The sequence below is a fragment of the Xyrauchen texanus genome, chromosome 18 (genome assembly GCF_025860055.1).
Source record: "Xyrauchen texanus isolate HMW12.3.18 chromosome 18, RBS_HiC_50CHRs, whole genome shotgun sequence".
NCBI classification, from domain to species: domain Eukaryota; kingdom Metazoa; phylum Chordata; class Actinopteri; order Cypriniformes; family Catostomidae; genus Xyrauchen; species Xyrauchen texanus.
This window is the reverse complement of record NC_068293.1, coordinates 8499923-8523343: the sequence shown is the minus strand read 5'-3', so window position 1 is coordinate 8523343 and position 23421 is coordinate 8499923. Positions and strand designations below refer to the sequence as shown.

The following is a 23421-nucleotide window of genomic DNA, read 5'->3' as shown; positions in this document are numbered from 1 at the left end:
CACCATATATTGTAGAATTAAAACACTTTATACACAAATGTCAAAAAAATTACTTGAATCAATAACCAGTACTAATAAAGCCCCATGCTTACAGATCATTAACTAAAAAAAGTTGGTTTAGGGTTTAGTTACTCTTTAAGCGGCGCAAATACGGGAGTTCATTCAGGATTTTTCGGAGGAGCCGGAAATGGTCCGGCCACAACAGGGGCTCGGCTCAGCGACGTGGCAGGGGAGACACAACGTCTCGTTCCCTCCATCGGGGAACGGAGGTTACATACGTAACCTAGACGTTCCCCTTCTGTCGCTCTCTCCAGGTTGTGTCAGAGAAGCGACACTAGGGGTCCACTTAAAAAGAGCCATGCGCTGAGCCATGTACGTGATCTGCTGATACAGGAGCGAGCAGGTATTCCTACGTGCAGGACGACCAACTGTATCAGGCTGCACGTACCCTTCCCCAATGCCCCATTTAAGCCATCAGGATTCCTTATCGTTACCCTGGAGGGGGGAACAAGGTGATGGCCGCCAACATGGGAACGGGCCAGCCTGGCTGAGCCTCTTTTCTCTCTATGTTTCTCGCATAGAGCAACTACGGCCGGGGCCCTTACACGCATTGAGGGAAGGGGGTCTTAGCCCTTATTAGGGCGGAGAAGACCCTGCGGAGGCCACACCTACCTGGGAGGGGAGGCAAATTTTGAGTGGCAAATACATCGCATGGCCTATATTTAGGTCTTATGCGGAAAAGTAATGCGGTGGTAGATCCAGCCTCGCAGAGGGGGGAAGCAAAGAGCAGGGCAACCGAGGCAGCTGTAACTGCCTAAGGGAAACACGGAGTCAACTCGTGAGGGGACAGAACCGTGGTTTTACACACAGGGGGAGTCCGAACAGGAGGCTTTACCTGTGGGGCACCTATACCAGTACAGGGTAGCTTGCGGTACCCGCAGTGGTTTGGGTCGGCGAGTTCCTCCGCAGAACTGCAACCCACGAGGGCTAGGGAGGAGTCAACCAGTGTCCCAAACCTGGGATCTCCTGGGAATGAAGGCGCACTGTTTCCCCTGGTTAGGGGGAAGGGCGCTGGGTGCAAGCGATTCACCCGGTCAGATCATGGACGTGCCACCGAGTTCTACGGGCTCGGTACCTGAGAGAACATGGGACGATACTGACTCAACTCGGAGATTGTAGAATCTCGCAAAAGTGTTAGGTGTTGCCCAGCCCGCTGCTCTACAAATGTCTGCTAGGGCAGTGCCCCTAGCCAGTGCCCACGAGGACGCAACACTCCTGGTGGAGTGGGCTCGGACCCGCAAAGGGGGGGGGGGGCACGGCCTGGGTGTGATAAGCCAGGGAAATGGCGTCGACAACCCAGTGGGCCCAGTGAGTCTCTGCTTGGAGACAGCATTCCCTTTCTGCTGTCCCCCAAAGCAGACGAAGAGCTGCTCAGAGCGTCTGGCGCTCTGTGTGCGGTCCAGGTAAATACGTAAGGCACGTACTGGACACAGCAGTGAAAGGGCTGGGTCTGCCTCCTCCCGGGGCAGCACTTGCAGGTTCACCACCTGATCCCTGAAGGGTGTGGTAGGAACCTTGGGCACATAGCCCGGTCGCGGTCTTAGGATCACGAAAGTGTCCGCCTGACCGAACTCCAGGCAAGCGTCGCTAACAGAGAACGCATGCAGGTCCCCGACCCTCTTGATGGAAGCGAGCGCGATCAGCAGGGCGGTCTTGAGAGAGAGGGCCCTGAGTCCAACTGAGTCAAGCGGCTCGAAGGGGGGTCTCCGGAGTCCCATAAGGACGACCGAGAGATCCCAGGAGGGAAACAGGTTAGGCCGGGAGGGAGTCATCCTCCGGGCACCTTTTAGGAACCTGACGATTAAGTCGTGCTTACCAACAGACTTGCCGTCTACCGTGTCGTGGTGGTCCGCGATTGCGGCAACATACACCTTGAGGGTGGAGTGGGACAGCCTCCTCTCCAGCCTCTCCTGAAGAAACACGAGCACTGACCTAACTGCGCACTTCTGCGGGTCTTCGGCTCGGGAAGAACACCAGTCCGCAAACAGACGCCACTCCAGGGCGTAAAGATGCCTGGTCGAAGGGGCTCTGGCTTGGTTAATAGTGTCTATGACAGCCGAAGGTAGGCCGGCTAGATCCTCCGCGTCCCGTCCAGGGACCAGACGTGGAGATTCCAGAGGTCTGGATGCGGATGCCAGAGCGTGCCCCGTCCCTGAGAAAGAAGGTCCTTCCTCAGACGCCACTCCAGGGCGTAAAGATGCCTGGTCGAAGGGGCTCTGGCTTGGTTAATAGTGTCTATGACGGCCGAAGGTAGGCCGGCTAGATCCTCCGCGTCCCGTCCAGGGACCAGACGTGGAGATTCCAGAGGTCTGGATGCGGATGCCAGAGCGTGCCCCGTCCCTGAGAAAGAAGGTCCTTCCTCAGGGGAATTCGCCAGGGAGGGGCTGTCATGAGGAGCGTGAGATCCGAAAACCATGTCCGGTTGGGCCAGTAGGGGGCCACCAGAGTGACTTGCTCCTTGTCCTCCCTGATCTTGCATAGCACCTGTGCAAGAAGGCTCACTGGGGGAAAAGCGTACTTGCGCAGCCCCGCGGGCCAGCTGTGCGCCAGAGCATCTGTCCCAAGGGGAGCCTCTGTGAGGGCATACCAGAGCGGACAGTGGGAGGTTTCCTGGGAGGCAAACAGGTCTACCTGGGCCTTGCCGAACCTGTCCCAAATCAGCTGGACCGATTGGGGGTGGAGCCTCCACTCTCCGCCGGGCAAGTTTTGTCTTGACAGCGCGCCCGCTATCACATTGAGGTTGCCGGGGATGTGAGTGGCGTGCAGTGACTCCAGTCGCTGCTGACTCCAATGGAGGAGACGACGGGCGAGCTGTGACATGTGGAGGGAACGTACTCCGCCTTGGCGGTTTATGTAGGCCACCACCATGGTGCTGTCTGTCCTGACTAGGACATGCTTGCCACGAATCAACGGAAGAAATTTCTTCAGGGCAAGAGAAACGGCCAGCAGCTCTAGGCAGTTGATGTGCCAGCGCAGCAGGCCTCGGTTCCACCGGCCTGCGGCTGCGCGCCCGTTGCACACGGCGCCCCAACCCAATTTGGAGGCGTTGGTTGTATCCAGAATGCGACGGGACACCTGCTGCAAGGGTACTCCTTCCCGTAGAAAGCAGAGGTCTGTCCAGGGTTTGAAGGTTTGGCGGCAGGCAGAGGTAACTTCCACGCCGTGCGTGCCGTGTTGCCATGCTCGTCTCGGGACTCGAGTCTGGAGCCAATGCTGAAGTGGACTCATATGCATCAACCCCAGTGGCGCGGCCACCGCGGAGGACGCCATATGCCCCAGGAGCCGTTGGAAACATTTCAAAGGGACCACGGTGCCTGATTCGAAAGAAGCGAGGCATTCCAGCACTGACTGAGCACGCTCGTTGGAGAGACGTGCTGTCATTGAGGTTGAGTCTAACTCCAAACCGAGAAAAGAGATGCTCTGGACCAGGGTGAGCTTGCTCTTTTCCCAGTTGACCTGAAACCCTAAACGGCCGAGGTGCTCGAGCACCTGGTCTCTGTGTGCGCATAGTAATTCCTGCGAGGCGGCCAGAATGAGCCAATCGTCGAGGTAATTGAGTATGCGTATGCCCACTCCTCGTAGCGGGGCAAGAGCCGCCTCTGCGACCTTCGTGAAGACGCGAGGGGACAGAGACAGGCCGAAGGGGAGGACTTTGTACTGATACGTCTGGCCGTCGAACGCGAACCGCAGAAAGGGTCGATGTCGAGGGCAAATCGAGACGTGGAAGTACGGGTCCTTCAGGTCCATCGCTGCGAACCAATCTAGATGCCGGACGGCAGATAGAATTTGTTTCTGGGTGAGCATTTTGAACGGGAGTTTGGACAAGGTCCAATTAAAAACTCGCAAGTCCAAGATCGGTCGTACGCCGCCGCCTTTCTTGGGTACAACGAAGTAAGCGCTGTAGAAATCCTTCTTCGTTTCGGTTAGAGTGACAGGCTCTATCGCGTCTTTGATTAAAAGGGAGGCGATTTCTTCGCGCAGGGACTGAGCGTGTCTGTCGTGCACTGCGGAGAAGTGAACGCCCACGAAGGGGGCGGAGACCTGGCATAACCGAGTCGAATGGTCCGGTGCAGCCAGTGTGACGGGCTGGGCAGTGAGAGCCACGCCTCTAAGCTCCGTGCTAGGGGCACCAAGGGGACGAGTATTTTGGACGTACCCGGCGGGGCTTCGCAGCGGTGCAGAACAGGTAATGAGGCGTCGGGAGGCACTGCAGCGTTCCGAGGCTCTGGTGCTGAGAATAAACTCAAAGCACTTACCTTGCTCCACGCACCCGGCAGGGGGCGGGTTCGTGACTGAGGAGGAGGTCTGCTGGCGTCCTCTGGACTCGTCTGAACCGGCCGGCCGGGGAACAGTCGTGGGGCTGAGGGCAGGGACACCGTGTCCAGGAAGCCGGGACTGTTGAGGCCTGAAAGCAGAGTGCCGTGAGAACGGCATTTGCGGGCCAGGTGACCCAGAGACAACAAGGAAATAGCTCTATAGTGTGTAAAGAATTTAACAAAAAATAAATTCTCCTTCCGGCCCTCCACCGGGGAACGGAGTGGTCTTACCAGCTCCGGAGCTACTGTCTTGGTCTCTGGGTCGGTCATCTCAGGGGCACCTGGGAGCCTTCTGGGTCCACAAGGGGGCCCGTGAGACGATGGGCGTCCAACTTCTGCGGGGAGCTCGACGCTGGGGCTGAGAGCTGGGCCCACTCACTTAGTTGAGACGGAGCACCACTTTCTTTCTTCCTTGAAAGCCGCAGGAGGGCGCCCTCAGCGAGCAGACAGGGCATGGCCCCTGGCGGCAGGTTTGCGTCAGGGCAGGATGTTTTATTGTGAAAATAGCCTTCGTCTGTTTCTTCACCGCTGAGGACTGCCTTTTTGGGCGAAGTCGTCACGCGGCGTCGCCGAATGGACGGAACTGGGAGACGGGGGCGTTTGAGAAAGCGTGCTTTGTCTGCCTCCTGTACTGCCTGTCCATCGTTGCGTTTCTGGACCACGGAGTGTCCATCGCCTGTTTGATTGCAGTTCCTGCAGCACGTCAAAAACAGGACTACCCAAGTGCAGATTTTGGAGTGCCCTGGCCCGGTGGACTTGCAGGGGGGAGCGGTCTGGGACCGTTCTACCACCGAGGGTAGCAAGAGCGGAGGAGCGAGGAAGCTGGGCTTGCTCAGCTCGTCATGCACGTCCGGGAAGGGGCCCAGGGGGGCGCGGCTGTGAGCGGCGCACATGCCCGCAGAACCAATTAAGCCCGGGGAAGCATAGCGGACTTTTGTGCGTCAGGCTCAGACCGGGCGGGGACCCAAAGGTGGCGGCCCAAGCGAGATATCCGCATCCGGCGCCGCTGTTACGCTCTCCGATGCAGCGGTGATGTCATCATCCAATGCCAGGGAGCTCGAGAGTCCCCAACGGCAGGCCGTTAAGCCGGCCGCACTAATCCAGAGCTCGCGGGAAGCCGGCAAGCGTGCCGGGGAGGCGGGAGGTTTCGAGGGGATTTACCCAGCGAAAGCGCCCCGTTATTCTCCCCAGACCTGCCTCAATCCCATAGGAAGGAGGCGAGGCGCGGGGGGCGGCTGAAGTGGCTCTCTCTCACTACAAGAGAAAGCAGGGATCGCAACGCTGCCGCGGTTATGTTCTCGCACTGAAAACATAACCCACTGGAGAGAATGCTCATCCCGAGCTCGGACGGAAACAGGCAAGCGTGCCGGGGAGGCGGGGGTTTCGAGGGGGTTCACCCGGCGAAAACGGAGCCCGTCATTGTCCCCAGATCGTTTTCATTGCCCGCGGCGCCTGCCTCAATCCCGTAGGAAGGAGGTGAGGCGCGGGAGGCGGCTGAAGCGTTTTTTTTCTCACTACATGAAAAAGCCTACGACCGCAATGCTGTCATGGTTATGTTCTCGCACTGAGAACATAGACCATTCATAAAAACGCTGCCTGCGTGTGATCGCAACCCAGGAATGCAAGGCAGTTTTTATGGCCGTCAGAGGTGGGGAGAATCAACGCATCCAGAAACTACACAGAGGCGGAAAACCGTCTTTAAAAAGATGCGTCCTGAGAAGGACGTTCAACGCCGCTGTGTTTTTGCTCTTTTAGAGTGAAAATTACTCTTTTAGAATAACTCTTTCGAGTTGTCTGCGCTGTCGAAGCGCTTAGGGGCAAAAATGCACAGCCATGCACGAATGAGAAAGCCGCTGTTGTGCGCCGTCGAATCCAACAGCATGCAGCGCGTCAGAGGATTAAACAGGAACTTGGTGTGTAACTCGTAGCAGAGTTCATGCACGAATATCGGCTCCGAAGAAATTTTCTGAATGAACTCCGGTATTTGCGCCGCTTAAATACCCGTATGTCCGGGGGCGGGACATGCAAATACTGGTTGCCAACTCTCATTGGCCTTTTTTCATAGTCCAGAGGTGACTATCGGTGCTCAAAAGAGACCCCTAGTGTCGCTTCTCTGACACAACGTGGAGAGAGCGACAGAAGGGGAACAAAGTTTTTCTAAAGTAATTCCAAGCCCATGTTCATGAAATCCATTACAGATTAATGGAATTTAAGACAGTGATGTCTGAGGGATCAGAGATCATGCGTATTCAAGTTGTTTTCGTCTTGCCCTTTGTGCACCGTGGTTTGACCAGATTCTTTGAATCTTTTAATTATATTGTGCACTGTAGAGTGTGAAATGCCCCAAATCCTTCCAATTGGTCTTTGGGGAACATTGTTCACAAAATGCTGGATTATTTGCTGAAGAATCTGTTGGCAAATTGACAAGTCTTGAATGATCCTTGCTCTTGAAGGACTAGACTGTTTTTAGAAGCTCTTTATACAATATAACACAATTGCCTCACCAGTTTAACATCTCCAGTTTCACATCGCCTTCTTATTTTAACCTGTCAAATTGTTATTAGTCTTCAATTGTCCCTGTCTCAACTTTGGACTGTGTTGCAATCATCTGGTTTGAAATGAATGTACATTTTTCAAACTCACAAGGAAAAACATCATAATGTGTAGTTGTTGTGCTTTCCATACAGCATTTTTCATACTGTCGCAACTTTTTCGGAATTGGGGTTGTATAAGGGTTTGGAACATGCTGAGGAAAGTGTATTACTTGTTATTTACATACATCAGTCATTTGTAATGCATATAAATATTAAATCAGAAACCAGTTTTGTTCACAGATGTTGTACAGTTGTTGATAGGTTGGTCTCTATAGAACTAAAAGTCATACCATTTTTGTAAGTTTGTACGTTGTCATGAGACTGTGTTGTCTTTGCATATTACATTTGTAAAAGAGAACATATTTTTACAGAGAAACAAAAATTGCATACATTAATGTAAAACATTTTGCCCATTAATTATCATTCAGAGTTAATCACATGGCATTTAAAGGAAGAGAAGGATTCATAAATATTTTGAAATCCAGGAATAAGGATCACTGTTGACCAAGTCTAAACCTTAAACTTCTTCTGGATTTGTGGTATAGTAAAATTGTGGTATAGTAAAATTAATTTCCTTAATCATCTCTCTTTTTAATCATTGTCATAAACTTAAGTTTACTGGATTCTCCATTAAAAGTGCAGTTCCACACATTAGGTCTGGCAACATGCTTTTCTTCATCTGGGTTCCCTCTTAAGCGCACAGTGTAATTCAGCAGTATGGTAGCTAAGTTGTAATTTCCTGTAATTTAAGAGACATTTTCATTTTATAAGATCATTATTTCCTCAGCCGGCAGGTATTTTCTCTAAAAGTAAGCAAGACATTTGGTGGAAGCGGAAAAAAGTGAACGTAAAGGAAACTTGAAACTGCTCCTTTTATTTGTGTTTACGATATTCCACAACTGCTGTGTCAACAAAAACGAACAGGGAAAATAACTCAGAACCGCAAAATACCTAAGATCTAGAAAATATGGTTTACCCTTGAGTTTTGTTCTGTGTGTTTAGTACGTGGCACAACAGTGTGAAAGCTTTCGGGGTGAACTGCATCCGGAGGAAAAAACAAACATGCTGATCTCTGCTGTGTGTGTTGCCAACTAGCCCATACGATGACGTATTGACAGATGCAGTTCTCTCTACTGCTTCTCTGGGCCTGAGAAGTCAGTTTACAGGAGCATCAGGGGAAATAAAAAAAGGGCAATGCCCAGGGGCCTGACAAGATGAGGATGATTGAAGACATTCTTGAATGTCAGCAGCGAACCATCAAGCCAAGCTGAGGCACACACCTTACAGCTGGAGCGACATGATCTGGGCTTGATAGCCATTGGTAGCCGTTTCCTCTGCATTCATTTAAGATAATCAAAGGCAGAAGACCGACTTTACTAGCTTAATCCAGACACATACTGTACGTGAAAACAGACAAGAACGTTTGGCAAAAAAATGTAGCGTGATGCCGTTTCTTGTGGATTTATCATACTGGATGTTTTTAATAAGCATGCACACAACATTACATGACATTATATCCTCATGACAAGTCATTATGAATCCCGTGCTGAAACTAGGAAGTCATCTGATTCCACTCAGGCTTCCTAAGCAACCAATTGGCCCAGTTGCAAGGTAGAGTCACATTGGGGTAACCTCCTCGTGGTCGCTATAATGTGGTTCTCGCTCTAGGTGGGGTGCATGGTGAGTTGTGCGTGGATGCCACGGAGAACAGCTCCACATGTGCTAGGTCTCCGCAGTAATGCGCACAACAAGCCATGTGATAAAATCTGTGGATTGATACATCACGGAATCCGTGGATGTATTGTTTTATATTTTATCTCCACAAAACTGTTCGCATTACTTGTGCCATGCTATTGTAATCCATCATTGCAATTTACTTCAATATTGTCAGATAGCTCACGTACATCTTTGGAATGTCTGTTTAAGAGTGTTTAATCTGAAAGGCATTGTATTGTAATTAACATCTGCTAAACATTAAAAAAAAAAATCAGATTGATAAACATTCTAAATCATAAATAGAACTCAGAAAGTCCAAAAAGGACATAAAGGCAGCATAAAAAATCCATGTTTTCAGAAGTGATATGATAGGTTTGGGTGAGAAACTGTTTAAGTCTGTTTTTACTATAAATCTCCACTTTTGACCAATCCCTACCAGTAGGATGCTGAAAGTGAAAGTGAAAGTAAAATTATAGCTACCATAAAAAAGACTTAAATTTTGATCTGTTTCTCACCCACACCAATCATGTCATGCCAGAAGACATGAATTTGACCACTAGAGTCTTATGGATTACTTTTATGCTGAATTTATGTATTGTATGGACCTACAGAGCAAAAATATTCTTCTAAAAATCTTAATTTGTGTTCTACATAAGAGAGAAAGTCATACACATCTGGGATGGCGTGATGGAGAGTAAATAATCTGAGAATTTTCATTTTTTGGTGAACCTTTAAAGGTGCACTCAGTAATATTTTGAATACATTGTCTTGGACACTGACACCTAGAGGTGTGGATGCAGCATCCTTCATACCCAAATGTTTTCAGTTACTGATACCATTGTAGAAATTCACTATTCACAGTGAGCCATTATTAATGTAACCATGAGTCAAATAGTCAAATAACAGAGTGGTTGCTGAGAATAAATAAGCAGTATTTGGGTGATCGTAAAATGGTTGTTCCCATTAGTAGACCCTCTACATGTAGAAAGCACAGCTTTTATAAAGTTACTGACATGACTAGAGTCCATCTCATATGAGTGGTCATGGTTTTGTACATATATTTCAAAATGGCTATTCATTTCATTAGGAGTAATACTTTAAAGGGGAAAAATTACTGAGTGTACCTTTAAGGAATCCACCCAATTTTGATCGTAAATGTTGTCATTTGTAATTCAGGATAGGTCTTCTCAAAAATAGTACCAAACATGTAAAACATAACAATAAATACACAATCATTGTCCATGCCAAACACCTTCATTCTAAATACTCAGAATTTATACTCAAAAGGACTACAACCATTGTAATGTGTCACTCTTTATTCACGCATAATGGTACATTTCTATACACCTAATGATTGTGCACAATGTGCATTAAAAATATCCGATATGTCATGAAAATGTGGATAAAATCCACTACGTCATTGTGCTACAGCCCGCAGTGAGGAGTACTTCAGGTAGCAACCTTCTTGAACATGATTATCATGTGTTCTGGCACTACAGTGGTGTTAAATAAGCTCAGTACTCAAGGGAACAATAGAGTTACCTTCAAATCTCTGCACCATTAACCTGAATGTGTTCTTATTCAGGTAGCTAGCAATGTCAACAGTTTAACTAATTATAGCTAACTTGATTAGTGAGCAACTGTTGCTTTTTGAGTTTGACTATTGCCCAAACTATTGCTCCGCCATGACAGTAGTTGTCCTAAAAAGAAAACTGACAATAGAGGACAGTTTACACTAATACCCGCAATAGTGCCCCTTGCAGCATTGTTGAGAATGCCAAGGTGGAAAAAGTGGGGGGGGGAAAACGCACCAAAAAGAACACAAGACCTGAAGAAATGCTGAACTTTAGTCTGTCACTTTACAAGATAAATTAAACAATCATTGCAAAATCATCCAGGGTGTCATGGTTTCTGTTAGGCCCTTTTGGGAAATCAACAACTAATGGTTAACATTGCAAAACATGTTGTCTCTGAGGAAAACTTACTGGCTTCACAGTAAACTGGACCACAGTTATCAAATTAGCATTTGTCATTTTCATTACTGTGTAAAAAATACTGTTCTCTAATTGGATTTGGTCTGTTATAGCAAGTGGTGCTTCAGCGAGTGGAAGAGTTTTTCTTTGCTTAGAGCCAAAAAAAAAGCAGTGACCCCTGAAGTGTCACCCTCACAAGGCCAGTAACGGTACTGCTGTAAAATGAACACTCCTTCACACTTACTTTTCCAGTGTGGCCATGGATTGAGGTGACAAACAGAGACCAAGAGGCCTGCACATCTGGGCCAGGCAAAGAAAAAACAATGCGAGAGCAATAAAATCCAGAGTAAAACTGTGTTTTATGAGCTTCAACTTAATGAAGACCACCTCAGAGAGAGAGAAAGAGAGAGAGTTATGTAACTCAACCTCTATGACCATTTGAAAAGGTGAAGTTTGTAATCTCTGGATCACTAGCATCACCAAATAGAATTGCTAAAATAATGACTGTGTTCAAACAAGTTTCCTGAACACCTTTCCCCATCTACTATTGTTGGCAAACTGGTCCTGCAACAAACTCGTGCCAAAGTTGAGCAGGTCATAATGCTCAAATAACAGACTGATTTACAAGAAAAATCGGTGACATGAGGTTGACTTTTTGTCTGCTAAAATCATTAATGATTTCCAAATGTCCAAACTGCTAGTCTGAACCCTAGTGGACAATGCTGGAACTATAATCATGCATGCAGTTGCGTACAGAGACCAAAACTGTTCTCTTTGAATGGATGTGACGCACATCGTTTTTCACCCTGACCCTGCCCAACCCGATGGACATCTAAATATTTAAAGTAATTTAGATTGATCGGTACCTATGTACAGTTCTTTGCAAATGTAGAATCTCACTAGCCGGAGATCAAAAGAGGTGTGACATCAAAGGCACAACGCAGGTGATTATTGGGTCATGAACATTCTTGATAGGAATTCGTCACATCGGTTCAGAATTTAGGTGATAGCACCACTGTTTTCATTTCTAAGGGGAAACCACTTAGAAAATATCTTATAAATTGTTTCTGTACATTAAACTGTGATAGGATGAAGTAATTTAACATAAACAAACGACACACATCACATGTAAACCCCCATGTACAGTAATTGCTTATTGAGAACAGTTTTTCTGGCCTGGTCCCTCAACTGGTCCCTCAACACCAGCTCATTACCAAGAAAGCCCAGCACCATCTCTACTTTCTTCTAAGGCTGAGAAAAGCACATCTCCCACCCCCATCCTCACTACATTCTATAGAGGAACTATTGAGAGCATCCTGTCTGGTTTGGGACTTGCACTGTTTCGGACCCTGCAGAGGATAGTGAGGACAGCTGAGAAGATCATCATACACCAAACGTTGCATCCGCAAAGCAGTCAGCATTGTGGATGACCCCACACACCCCACACACAAACTCTTCACCCTCCTGCCGTCTGGCAAGAAGCATTCGGGCCCTCACGGCCAGACTGAGTAACAGCTTCTTCCCCCAAGCCATCAGACTCCTCAATACTCAGAGACTGAACTGACACACACACACACACACACACACACACACACACCTGTACACCATCCAACTTTTGCACCATGTCCAGTGTTGCACTTAATTAATTGTCACTTTATACCTGGCTGCTACCTCAATAACGGCTATGTCCATAGAACACTATTTCATAGTATGTTATTTTAACTTTCAGCATTTTTTTTTATAAAGTGTCATCTTTTTGCACTATTCAGATTAGAAATGTATACTGGTTGGTGCTGCACTGTCTCTTACTGTGCCTATTGTCCTGTTTCCTTTTTAGTATTTATTGTACTGTCCTGTTATTTTTGCACACATTTGCACATGCACTTTATATAGGAATGTCTTGGTCTTATTCAGTCTGTGTAGTCTCATGTGGTTCTGTGTTTGTCCTATGTTGTTTTATAGCACCATGGTCCTGGAGGAACGTTACTGTATATGGTTGAAAGACAATAAAAACCACTTGACTTGGCATTTCCTATTTCAGTAGTAAGTTTAGGTGTGGCTTGTCCCTTTTTGTCAAATCAAAGATCTCAAGGATTTGTTTAAACCTGGAGGTGAACCCGATTCAAAATGGTTTCAGAATTAGCACTAAATCCTGAGTTTGTATATAATGAAAGCAGGCTTTTTAGACACATACTGAAACGATGTAGTGGACACTGACTCTATTAACAGCCACTAATGGCATCCAAATGTCTGTGTGCTGATATCATGGAGAGAGCGGGGGGAGAAAAGAGGGTTCATGGGGAATTGAAATTAATGAGAGTAATCAGTGGCAAACAGTGAAGGAGGCACAAGCAATTAATGTAAACAGGCTATCAGTGGGCCGGAGATCAGTATTAAGATGCAGCATGGCCGCACCGCGCAGCAGATGTCCTGGAAGAAGCAGAGGACAGCAGCACAGATAGCAACCAAAGCCAACCTGACAGTCTGCTGGCACTCCCACACAACATGATCATTTCCCCATCTGCAGTTATTCCTGGAAACATGCTGTTACTGTAGCTCCTCATCCACATTTTCAAGAGTTTGTCCACTATTTAAAAGAATAGTTCCACCCAAAATGAAAATTCTGTCATTAACTCTTATGTTGTTCCAAGCCTGTATGCCTTTCTTTCTTTGGCAGAACACAAAAGGAAATACTTAAACGAATGACCTATTGGCTGAATTCAATACTGTGTCATTACATACAGAAGAGATTTACTGCAACGCTTAATAAAGCACCCAAAAGTGTCATAAAAGTAGCCATTTGCGATTTGTGCATCATTTACCAAGTCTTCTGCAAGCATACTTTCACGTTGTTCACTCTCAAATCAATTAATTGATAAAGTTCATAAACAGGGCTGAAATTTGATGTCAACAGCATGAATTCACAACATTTGGTCACAAGACACACAAGAAACTAATGAGATTTTTTTCTTTTCTTTTGGTGTTCCTCAAAATAAAGTCAAATGGAGTTGGAACAACATGAAGTTGAGTAATTAATGACTGAATTTTCATTTTAAGTTAACTATCCTTTTAAGGTATGCTCACACCAGAGGGAACTGACTATTATAAGCAAATTTACATGTACAGAGCTCTGTAAATGCTCCACAATGGAATACATATTTTTTCCACAAATAGGGGGGTACACATTGGTTTGTTATTAACAGCAATTTATACTTCTACATCAAACTAACGCCATAGGCTCCGCATAGTGGTCAATGAGTTAGTTTTGTGTTGGGACACTGATAGATCACACTGTTCTCGATTACCACTTAAAGTAATCGACATAAATGGACGTGAGGCTATATATTTGCAATGAATATTGTTTTGACAAAAAACTTTGTATTTGTCATCAAAACCATGTGCTAGCACAGTTTCAGCACAATGCCACCTAGTGCTCAGGAGAAATTAAATATGGCCATTTTTGCTCAGAACTTTTGAACAGTTTTGCTCATGAGACTCATACAGAGTTGAATGATACCGAATTTATATGCCAGCAATTTTGGGCTGCCTACTGCCTACCTATAAATGCCTGGCCCAAGTATTTGCTGCTTGCAGCTATATTTATTATTATTATTCTGGCTTGAAATTTATGGCAGTCCATAGAACTGTACATAGGAAAGTAGTAGTTAGTTCTGCATTGTGTGTCCGCGTCGTTCTGAAAGTACACAGCCAAATTGTTTACATATAGAGGGAAAATGCTTTCATTTCTGAAATAGTTTGATAATTCATGAATAAACAAAAGCAATGTAATTTGTATATTCAGAATTATTTATTAAATTATTGAAAAACAAGTTAATCAAAGTATGTGAAAATGTTGAAACTTATGTGCATATTATACATTATTTGTCTGCCATGCAGGGAGAAAATAAATCAGGCATATACCATATGCTTTAATCATAATATATCAATATTTTGGTATTCCTTGAAGTTCCATGCTAAAAAATAAAAATAAAATCTAGTCTAGTTGACCAAATAAAAATATAATTTACTTATTTTAGAAATTACTTATTATAAAGCGTTAGATAATTTGTACAAATACCATTTATTTTTCTTTCTCTTTTTTGGTAAAGATAACTAGACATGTTAGACAAACTATTGTCCATTATAATCTGTTGAACCTCCCACCCTTAAAAATGTTTTCTTAAAACCCTATTTTGCACTCTGTTAGTAAAAAGTATCCTACACAATCAAAAAATAAAAAATTACATCGCCTATCTATTGTCCATTGAAAAGAACTGAATTGCTGATTGCTGAAAAAGCAGCAATCTTTAAAAAAGAAAAATTATTGAATAATTTAAGAATTTTCAAAAAAGTGTTCACAAAAAAAGAAATTAAATAAAAAAATAAAAACTCCAGTTAACCTTATTCATAGGCAATTCCTTTAGCAGCCTGTCCTTTAAATGGAGGGGTTTGTTTTGAACTCTGCTGCTGTAGACAGCAACCTTTCACAGACTAATGTACGAGTGCGGTCAGATGTTAGTAGAGTGAGCAGAGGTCAAATGATAAATGGTGATCCTGTCTTCAGGTTGTGCTCTTCCCACATGTATAAACACCACAATACTCTGATGCACTACAGCACGCTGTCTGGTTGCTTTGCACATCTAATTCTAATGGATGTGAGTTTCTCAGACTTTGGACAATAACTAATTTAATTAAGAAATTGATTCATCTAGGCTCTCAAAGGTTTAATAGAGGGATTAAACAGGTTCTGACAGGTTCAGTTTTTTTGTTTAGTTTTGCTTAGGACATTATCAAATACATCAGTAAATATTGTTCACTTTCAATATACTTTATCACAAGTTTGCAAAAGCAATAATTTAGGTGTTTGCAATACACTCAGGATGGCAATGATTAAATGGCATGCAATCAGCAATAAACTTAAAAATGTACACTTTGGATCACAAACAGTGCTATAAAACATTGGAGTTGGAGTATAAAACCAATGAGGAGTAAGTGAAGACATTGATTTCCTAAAATAATTGCTCAGAACATATTTGCTGTGCCACAAGGTTTTAACAAAAATAATGGAGCAATTGTGCCCCCATGTGGACATTTCATTGATTTTCTGTCAATCAAGTGCAAACAAGTTTATATAGATCATAGATAATTGTGCATACTGTCGTCAACTATAAGTTTGACAGCAAAATGACTCTACTGACCAATCAGAATGAAGTATTCTATAGAGCCAATAGTCAAAGCTTTATATGCATAAAAATCAACCATTTAGATTTTTCTTCTTTTTAGTTCCACCATTTAACAGAATCATATGTGGCTGAATGTCTGGAGCAGTTTATTCATAACACACCCATTAAATCTGTCTAAAAAGTCTATAATCAAGTAAACATTAAAGAGCTTATGTGCTACTTTCTAACCTTTAATGTAATAATTCAAAAGTAGCAACCAAAAGAAAAAAAAAAACCTTGCCAATTAAAACATTTCATTGTTCACCACTCCAAATGAGCTTTATGAGAAACACACTTCTCCATTAAAGGAAATCTACAGTTGCAATGATCCACAGATGCCATTGTATTTTTGAACCTGAACGTCATAACCATAAGCACACCCAAACCACTTATTAAAAAAGGCGGCGACCATGGGCTATAAAGTCAGAAGGCAAAGAGCTTGTTATTTTTCTTTCTGGGAGGTGAACAGGAAAAAGCTCAATGAATGTGGTGCTTTTGCCACAACTATGGCATAAAAATACCAGCTCAAGGAAAGATATTACTGAATCGTCAGTTTTTGAAGTGGATGCCAAGAATAATTTCCCACATATAACATTCCCCACAGAAACCACAAATTACTGTGGTCCTAAACGCCCCTCCTAGTTCTGCTCACATTAGCTTACATATTCGTCCACAGATGCAGAACTGCAGCTTCATCGACTGCCCAATTACACACTGATGACTCAAAAGAGTTTCTTCTCGCCTCGCAAGACCCACAAAAGGCACATTATTCCCGTAAGGAGTGAATCTTATAAAACACTCATACTGCAACAAAGCTAGAAAACTGATGATCTTGAGTTAACGGTTTACTGTAAAAACCATAAATACGGGAATGATTGCATGTAACACTCCTGCTGTGCAAAACTGTTACTTGGATTAAATTATTTGGAGGTGCATCCATAGTTCCTTCCAAGATCCATAAAGATTCTAATTTCGGTTTTGATGACAAAATCACAGAGACATAGAGGAGTCCAGATGTTTAACTGTGAAAAGATTGAAGTACTGATCAAAGAATTCATCAAGACTCAGATGGACTGAACTCTGGTAATTTTTGTTATTTCAAGTCAAATGTTTTTTATGGAGCTAAAGAGGGTTCTAAAATCCCAAAATGGTTGTGATCATAATAACAATTAAAATACAATTAAAAGATAAAAAAAATAAATACTCAAAAAACTAAAGGACTCAAACAAGATTTTAAAGAAATTTTACAAAATTACTTCAATGCAATACATTCAACAAGGATTTATTTTTCCTATAAAAATATATTAATTAAAAATTAATTCAAAACAATTTGTTCCATAGAAAAGTTCACAGCTTTTTTTTTTTTTTACATTTCTGATAAGAACTAAGAAAAAAAATGTAATAGATTGAAGTAATTGAGATAAAACTAGGAATATAAAAGAACCTAAACTAATCAATTGCCAATTACATTTACAGGATTCATTGTATTATTTAGTCAAATAATTTGTAGCTTTCTAGCTCTCCATGAAACTATTTGTTTTATGCATCAATTTAGCTCTTTATAAAAAAAAATTCATAATGACAAATCTACATAAATCTAAATATTAATTGATTTGAGGTTTGTAAGGGGGGAAACTGACTGGTCTTTCCTTCAGAGCAACAAAAATACAATGCAAGCTGTACTCCCCCCACAAAAAAAAGGTCCATCGATAATATTATTTACATGGAAAAGTACATTGTCCATGGTTAAAGGAATGTTCCATGTTCCATACAATTTAACCTCAATTAACAGCATTTGTGGCACAATGCTGATTTTCGCAAAAACAATTACAGTGAGGCACTTACAATGGAAGTGAATGGGGTCAGTCCATTAACATTAAAATACACACTGTTTCAGAAATATAGACACAGGATGTAAACTTGGCATCTGTGAAAAGTTATATATCTAGTGTTTTCACTTTGTTGTCATGAAAACAAAATCCTGTAATCACTGTATTTTTTTTGTGCTCTTTTTTTTTAAATAAAATCAAGGGTTGAGTCAAAATGAGTCTTTGTGGTAACCAACATTATGCCACAAATGCTGTTGATGGAGCTTAACTTGTATTGAAGCTACTACGTGAAAACATGACCACACAAACCATGTTGATGCTCAATTGCAAAGGCTCAGCAACTCATTTGAGTCATATGTAATTACTGGTAAATGTCTGTCAGTGATGGCACTTTGTGCTTCTACTTTAACATTCACAAACTTTATCTTCCAACGGTTACTGTCCAGCGGTGAGCGAATGAGCCCAAACGCTTGCTCAAAAATCCCGAGCCAGACACTGTCACGGTGGATGGTCCCAGCCACAGCCACTAATACAAATCCATGAGGTGAAGATACACACTTTAACCCAAGACCCTCTAAGTTCGGGCAGAACAACAGACGTTCTTCTCCTACAAGAGCATGAAGCCGCCTGCTGACCAACTCTGCCCCATTGAACTCTTCAACACGCTGTTCTCCAGCATGTAACAGAAGCCGAAGTCTCACATCCTGCCAGAAACGCTGAGGACCCCAGTTCTGCACCGGCTGCACTTGTGTGGTGTTCTGAGAGTTGAAAAGACAGAAGAACCACTGGCAAAACTCTTTTCCCAAAGCTGCAAGGTCTGACAGACCATCTGCAGTCTTGTCTGAAGAAAAAGCTGCATTATTCTCACTTTTTGGCTTTGGCATCTGTTTAAAATATAGACCAGGTCAGAAAAGTAGCTAGAAAATTTACTTTACAAATTCCACGATCAGAAGGGTGAATCTCAGGTAAACATGTCTAGGTCACATTTAACCCCAAAATCAAAAGGGACATTTTTGCAAAGAGAAAATTAAACTAGTTTTAGAATCATTAAAGGGATAGTTCACCCACAAACGAAACATCTCTCATCAATTACTCACCATCAAGCCATCCCAGATCTGTATGAGTTTCTTTCTTCTGCAGAACAGAAATGAAGATTTTTAGAAGAATATTTCAGCTCTGTAGGTCCATACAATGCAAGTGAATGGTGACCAGACCTTTGAATCTCCAAAAAGCACAGAAAAGGCAGCATAAAAGTAATATATACGACTTCAGTGGTTAAATTAATGTTTTCAGAAGTGACATGATGGGTGTGGATTAGAAACAGATCAATATTCAAGTCCTTTTTTTACTATAAAATGTCCTTCCTGCCCTGTAGGTGGTGATATGCACAAAGAATGTGAATTGCCAAAAACACAAGAAAAAGAATGTTAAAGTGGGGATTTGTAATAAAAAAGGCCTTAAATATTTATCTGTTTCTCACTCACACCTATCATATTGCTTCAGAAGATATGGATTTAACCACGGGAGTCATTTATACTGCCTTTATGCTTTTTGGAGCTTCAAACTGGTCACCATTCACTTGCATTGTATGAGAATTGTACAGAGCTGAAATTCTCTTCTAAAAATCTTCATTTGTGTTCTGCAGAAGAAAGAAAATCATACACATCTGGGATGGATTGGGGGGGGGGTGGGGGGGGTGGGGGGGTTAATGTTGAGAGAATGATCATTTTGGGTTGACTTTTTGCATCGAGGCATTATTTTCCTGACATATTTATCTATATAACCACCGTTCAAAAGTTTGGGGTCACTTGTCAGAAATGTTTTTCGTGATCTTAAAATTATTTTGATCTTAAAGTGTATGCTTAAATGTTTGAAATGAGTTTTGTAGACAAAAATTATTTAACTGACTTACAAAACTATAATTGTATTTAAAAGAAGAACAGAAATTGATGACTTGGACTGTATAATTAAGTTAAGAATCCAATAATTTCCCAACATAGATGGGAACTCCTTCAATACTGTTTAAAAAGCATCCCAGGGTGATTCCTCAAGACGTTGCTTGAGAAAATGTCAAGAGTACATGTCTGCAAAATCTAGGCAAAGGGTGATTACGTTGAAGATGCTAAAAAAAAACACAGTTTTGATATTTTTGATTTCACAACATAATTTCTATATTTCCATTTCTATTATTCCCTAGTTTTGATTACTATTATTCTAAAATGTGAAAAAAAAAAAAAAATAATAATATATAATAATAATATATATATATATATATATATATATATATATATATATATATATATATATATATATATATATATATATATATATATATAATTAAAAAAAAATAAAGAATGAGAGTTTCAAAATTTTTGAACGGTAGTGTGTGTATAATACATATATTTATTTATTTATTTATATTTTTTTTGTTACTTTATTGAGGTAATTGCCACAATGTGGATTTTTTTTTTATATAAAAATGCTATTTAATTTTGCCTTCACTAGATAATTTTTTATGGTCCTCACAATACTATTTAATTTACTCAAAACAATTATAAAAACTATGATTAAAATGCTGTTTAAAATAGTTTTAGAATAGGAAGTATAGCATGTTACAACGCAGCACAAATATCACTGTAATACAATGATTACTATTATTAATTATAACTACCATGTCTAAATACATTTTATAATAATTAAATTATATATAATTATTCTTTCACATTGCAGTAATGAGAATTAGATTTTTTATTATGTTTGCATCTAGTGTAATGAGAATTTGAGAGAGTGGAAAACTTTCACATTACCTCCTCGGATGACCACAACTCAAGGGTCCTCCTGACCAGATTATATTTCTGAGCATTTGGAGGCATAGCAACTCCTTCATTGGCAAGATACTTAAAAATGACATCACGGTGCACCTTCTTCCTCTTAAGCAGCTCCTCTGCATCCTGAGAGTAAGTTATGATGGCTTGGACTGCCTCTAATGGAAAGAAAACAGACTGTGACAGCTGCACAGTTCATAAAATACATCACTTTTATAAATACACTGCCATAATACAGCATTGTAAGGCCTAGCAAACTGCCTACCTAGAAAATATTTCTGGGCATATCCGACATTGACAATGTGTACAGGACAGCTAGACAGAAGCGGGTCAGCTTTACTGCCTTACCTTCTGCACTCTCTACAGCTATCAGACGATTCGTTACTGTATCTTTAAGGGCCAGCAAGTCATCCTTGGGCAACATTGTCAACAGTCTTCTACAGCCACTTTCCTCTTTCACCGACAACTTTGACATACTTAGCCCTACACTAGTTTTGAAAAACTACACATCTTACGTACACCCATTCGGGATGTGAGCTGTTTCTATGGATTTCTTTCGTTGTTTCTGTTGTTGTGTAGCACCACAGCGCCTCCACTGTCGATTTACAGGAAGCGCATCAGCCCCAACACAGGTCCCACCATCGTCCCACCATCACCACACCAAAACAAAATCTATGCCTGTTTTTTAAACTAAGCCTCCATTAACCAGGCTATTATAGGCTTTTCAGAAAAAAATTAAAAAGCCGAACAGTTGTAAAGCATGAACGATTCTCTGAACAAAAAAATGGAAAAGGTAACATAAAACTATGGGGGGTTGCAGTGTGAAGCATTTTTATGTTTCCAATATTGAGAAGTTGTAATTGCTTGTTTTTTGTTTTGTTTTTGCTTTTTGTTGTTTTTAACCCATTTTCTCCCAATTTGGAATATCAAATTCCCACCACATTGTAGGTCCTCATGGTGGCGTGGTTACTCACATCAATCCAGGTATTGGAGGGCAAGTCTCATTTGCCTCCACTTCTGAGACTAGAAAAATCCACGCACAATTTACCATGCACCCCATTGAGAGCGAGAACCACTAATCGCGACCACAGGGAGGTTACTCCATGTGACTCTACCGTCCCTTGCAACCGGGCCAATTTGTTTGCTTAGGAAACCTGGCTGGAGTCACTCAGCACAACCTGGATTCGAGCTTGCGACTCCAGGGGTAGTGGTCAGCATAACTATGCCCCTGCCAACAGCTATTACATAAATACGATGATATTAAAGATTTAGTTTGGTCTATAGATTTCACAAAATCTTGTTTTTTTCAAAGTAACATTCTTATTCACCAGCATTCTGTGAGCATACATTTTGGTTATAAAACAATATATCCTAAAGAGAATGTTCCTGGAATGTTAGGAATTAGTTCCCACAAAAATTACCAAACAATATGCTAACATTAGGGGAACATTCTGAGTTTGCTGGTTGGGTATTGACATGGTAAATTTTTGTAAACAATTCTGAAGGCAAAATGTGGCTCAGCTTGTTAGGCTAGTTTGAAAGAACCATTGGTTTGACAATTCCTCATTTACATAAACAAAGTGGTAGAGGTCTGCTAAATATGACCTAAACCATGCTAATTCAACTCCACAAATGCCAACATAATTCTCCAGCCTATTCAAGAGAATGTTGTGATCTATGGTGTCGAATGCAGCTCTAAGATCTAAAAGCACTAGAACAGAAATGCAGCCGCGATCAATTGATAAAAGCAAGTAATTTGTAACTCTGATAAGTGCAGTCTCTGCACTGTGATGAGGCCTAAATCCTGACTGAAATTCTTCATATATACTATTTCTCTGTAGAAATGAACATATTTGGGAGGATACTACCTTTGAAATCGTAAATTTGAAAGATTTGAAATCGGTCTATAATTAGCCAGTTCTCTAAGATCAAGTTGTGGCTTCTTAATAAGCGGTTTGATAACTGCCATTTTAAAGTTTCTTGGGACATGTCCTAAGAATAGCGAGGACTTAATAATATTAAGAAGAGGTTCTGAAATTACAGGGGATACCTCTTTTAAGAGCTTAGTTGGTATAGGATCTAAAAAACATGTTGTAGCTTTTGATGTTTCGATAAGTTTTGTTAGCTCTTCATGACCTTTGACAGAGAAGGGTTGAAGTTGCACGTGAGGAAAATTATTAGACACTGTTTTCTGAGGTGCTATGACAGATTATTGCATAATTCCAATTTTATTTCTTATTATTTCAATTTTATCTGGAAAGAAATTCATGAAGTCATTACTCTTGTGCTGCAAAGGAATATCTGGTTCGGTTGAGGCTTTATTCCTTACCAATTTAGCCACAGTACTGAATAAACATCTAGGATTGTTGTGGTTATTTTCAATGAGTTTACTAAAATATGCTGACCTGGCAGCTTTTAGTGCCTGTCTGTATCTACAGACACTATCCTTCCATGCACCACAAAATACTTATTATTTTATTAATTATTATTATTAAATATGCTAAGTTTTTATTTTTCCACATGCGCTCCATTTTCTGAGCTGCTCTCTTGAGAGCATGAGTGTGATCATTGTACCATGGTGCTGGGATTATTGCATTAATTTTCTTTAATTGAAGTGGGGCGACAATATCAAGAGTGCTAGAGAAGACTGCATTTATATTTTTTGTTATTTCATCAAGTTCTTCTGGGCTTTGGGGTTTATTGAGTGTATGAGATAGATCTGGAAGATTATTAGTGAAGCTATCTTTAGTGGTCGAAAGAATAGTTCTACCTGAATGATAGCGTGGTGTAGATTGAGTAACATTAGCTGATTGCTGCATACAAGAGACGAGATCCGAGATGTCATCGCTCTGCTGCAGAATTTCTATATTATCAACATGAAATCCA

General features: G+C 42.2%; 1 protein-coding gene across 2 annotated transcripts; it reads right to left on the bottom strand.

The window, feature by feature from the left end:
- Positions 1-17024: 17024 nt before the first annotated feature.
- Positions 17025-21056, bottom strand: LOC127659136 (uncharacterized protein C3orf38-like). Of its 2 annotated transcripts, none has more exons than XM_052148803.1 (3): positions 20884-21056; positions 20518-20693; positions 17025-18594 (listed from the first exon to the last, which is right to left on the bottom strand). In XM_052148803.1, exons 1-3 carry the CDS (start codon positions 21008-21010, stop codon positions 18031-18033), a joined length of 867 nt encoding a protein of 288 aa, XP_052004763.1. In that variant the 5' UTR covers positions 21011-21056; the 3' UTR covers positions 17025-18030. The 2 variants fall into 2 exon arrangements, with proteins under 2 accessions (XP_052004763.1, XP_052004764.1); XM_052148804.1 differs by having other exon boundaries at positions 17025-18468.
- Positions 21057-23421: the final 2365 nt, after the last annotated feature.

What these genes read in the sequence shown, in the direction of transcription:
- LOC127659136 (XM_052148803.1), bottom strand. Translation starts at nt 21,010, where the DNA reads ATGTCAAAGTTGTCGGTGAAAGAGGAAAGTGGCTGTAGAAGACTGTTG. An exon ending in AGCTGTAGAGAGTGCAGAAG is followed by an intron (nt 20,694 to 20,883) that starts GTAAGGCAGTAA and finishes TCTTTCCATTAG; the next exon opens with AGGCAGTCCAAGCCATCATA. An exon ending in AGTTGTGGTCATCCGAGGAG is followed by an intron (nt 18,595 to 20,517) that starts GTAATGTGAAAG and finishes TATTTTAAACAG; the next exon opens with ATGCCAAAGCCAAAAAGTGA.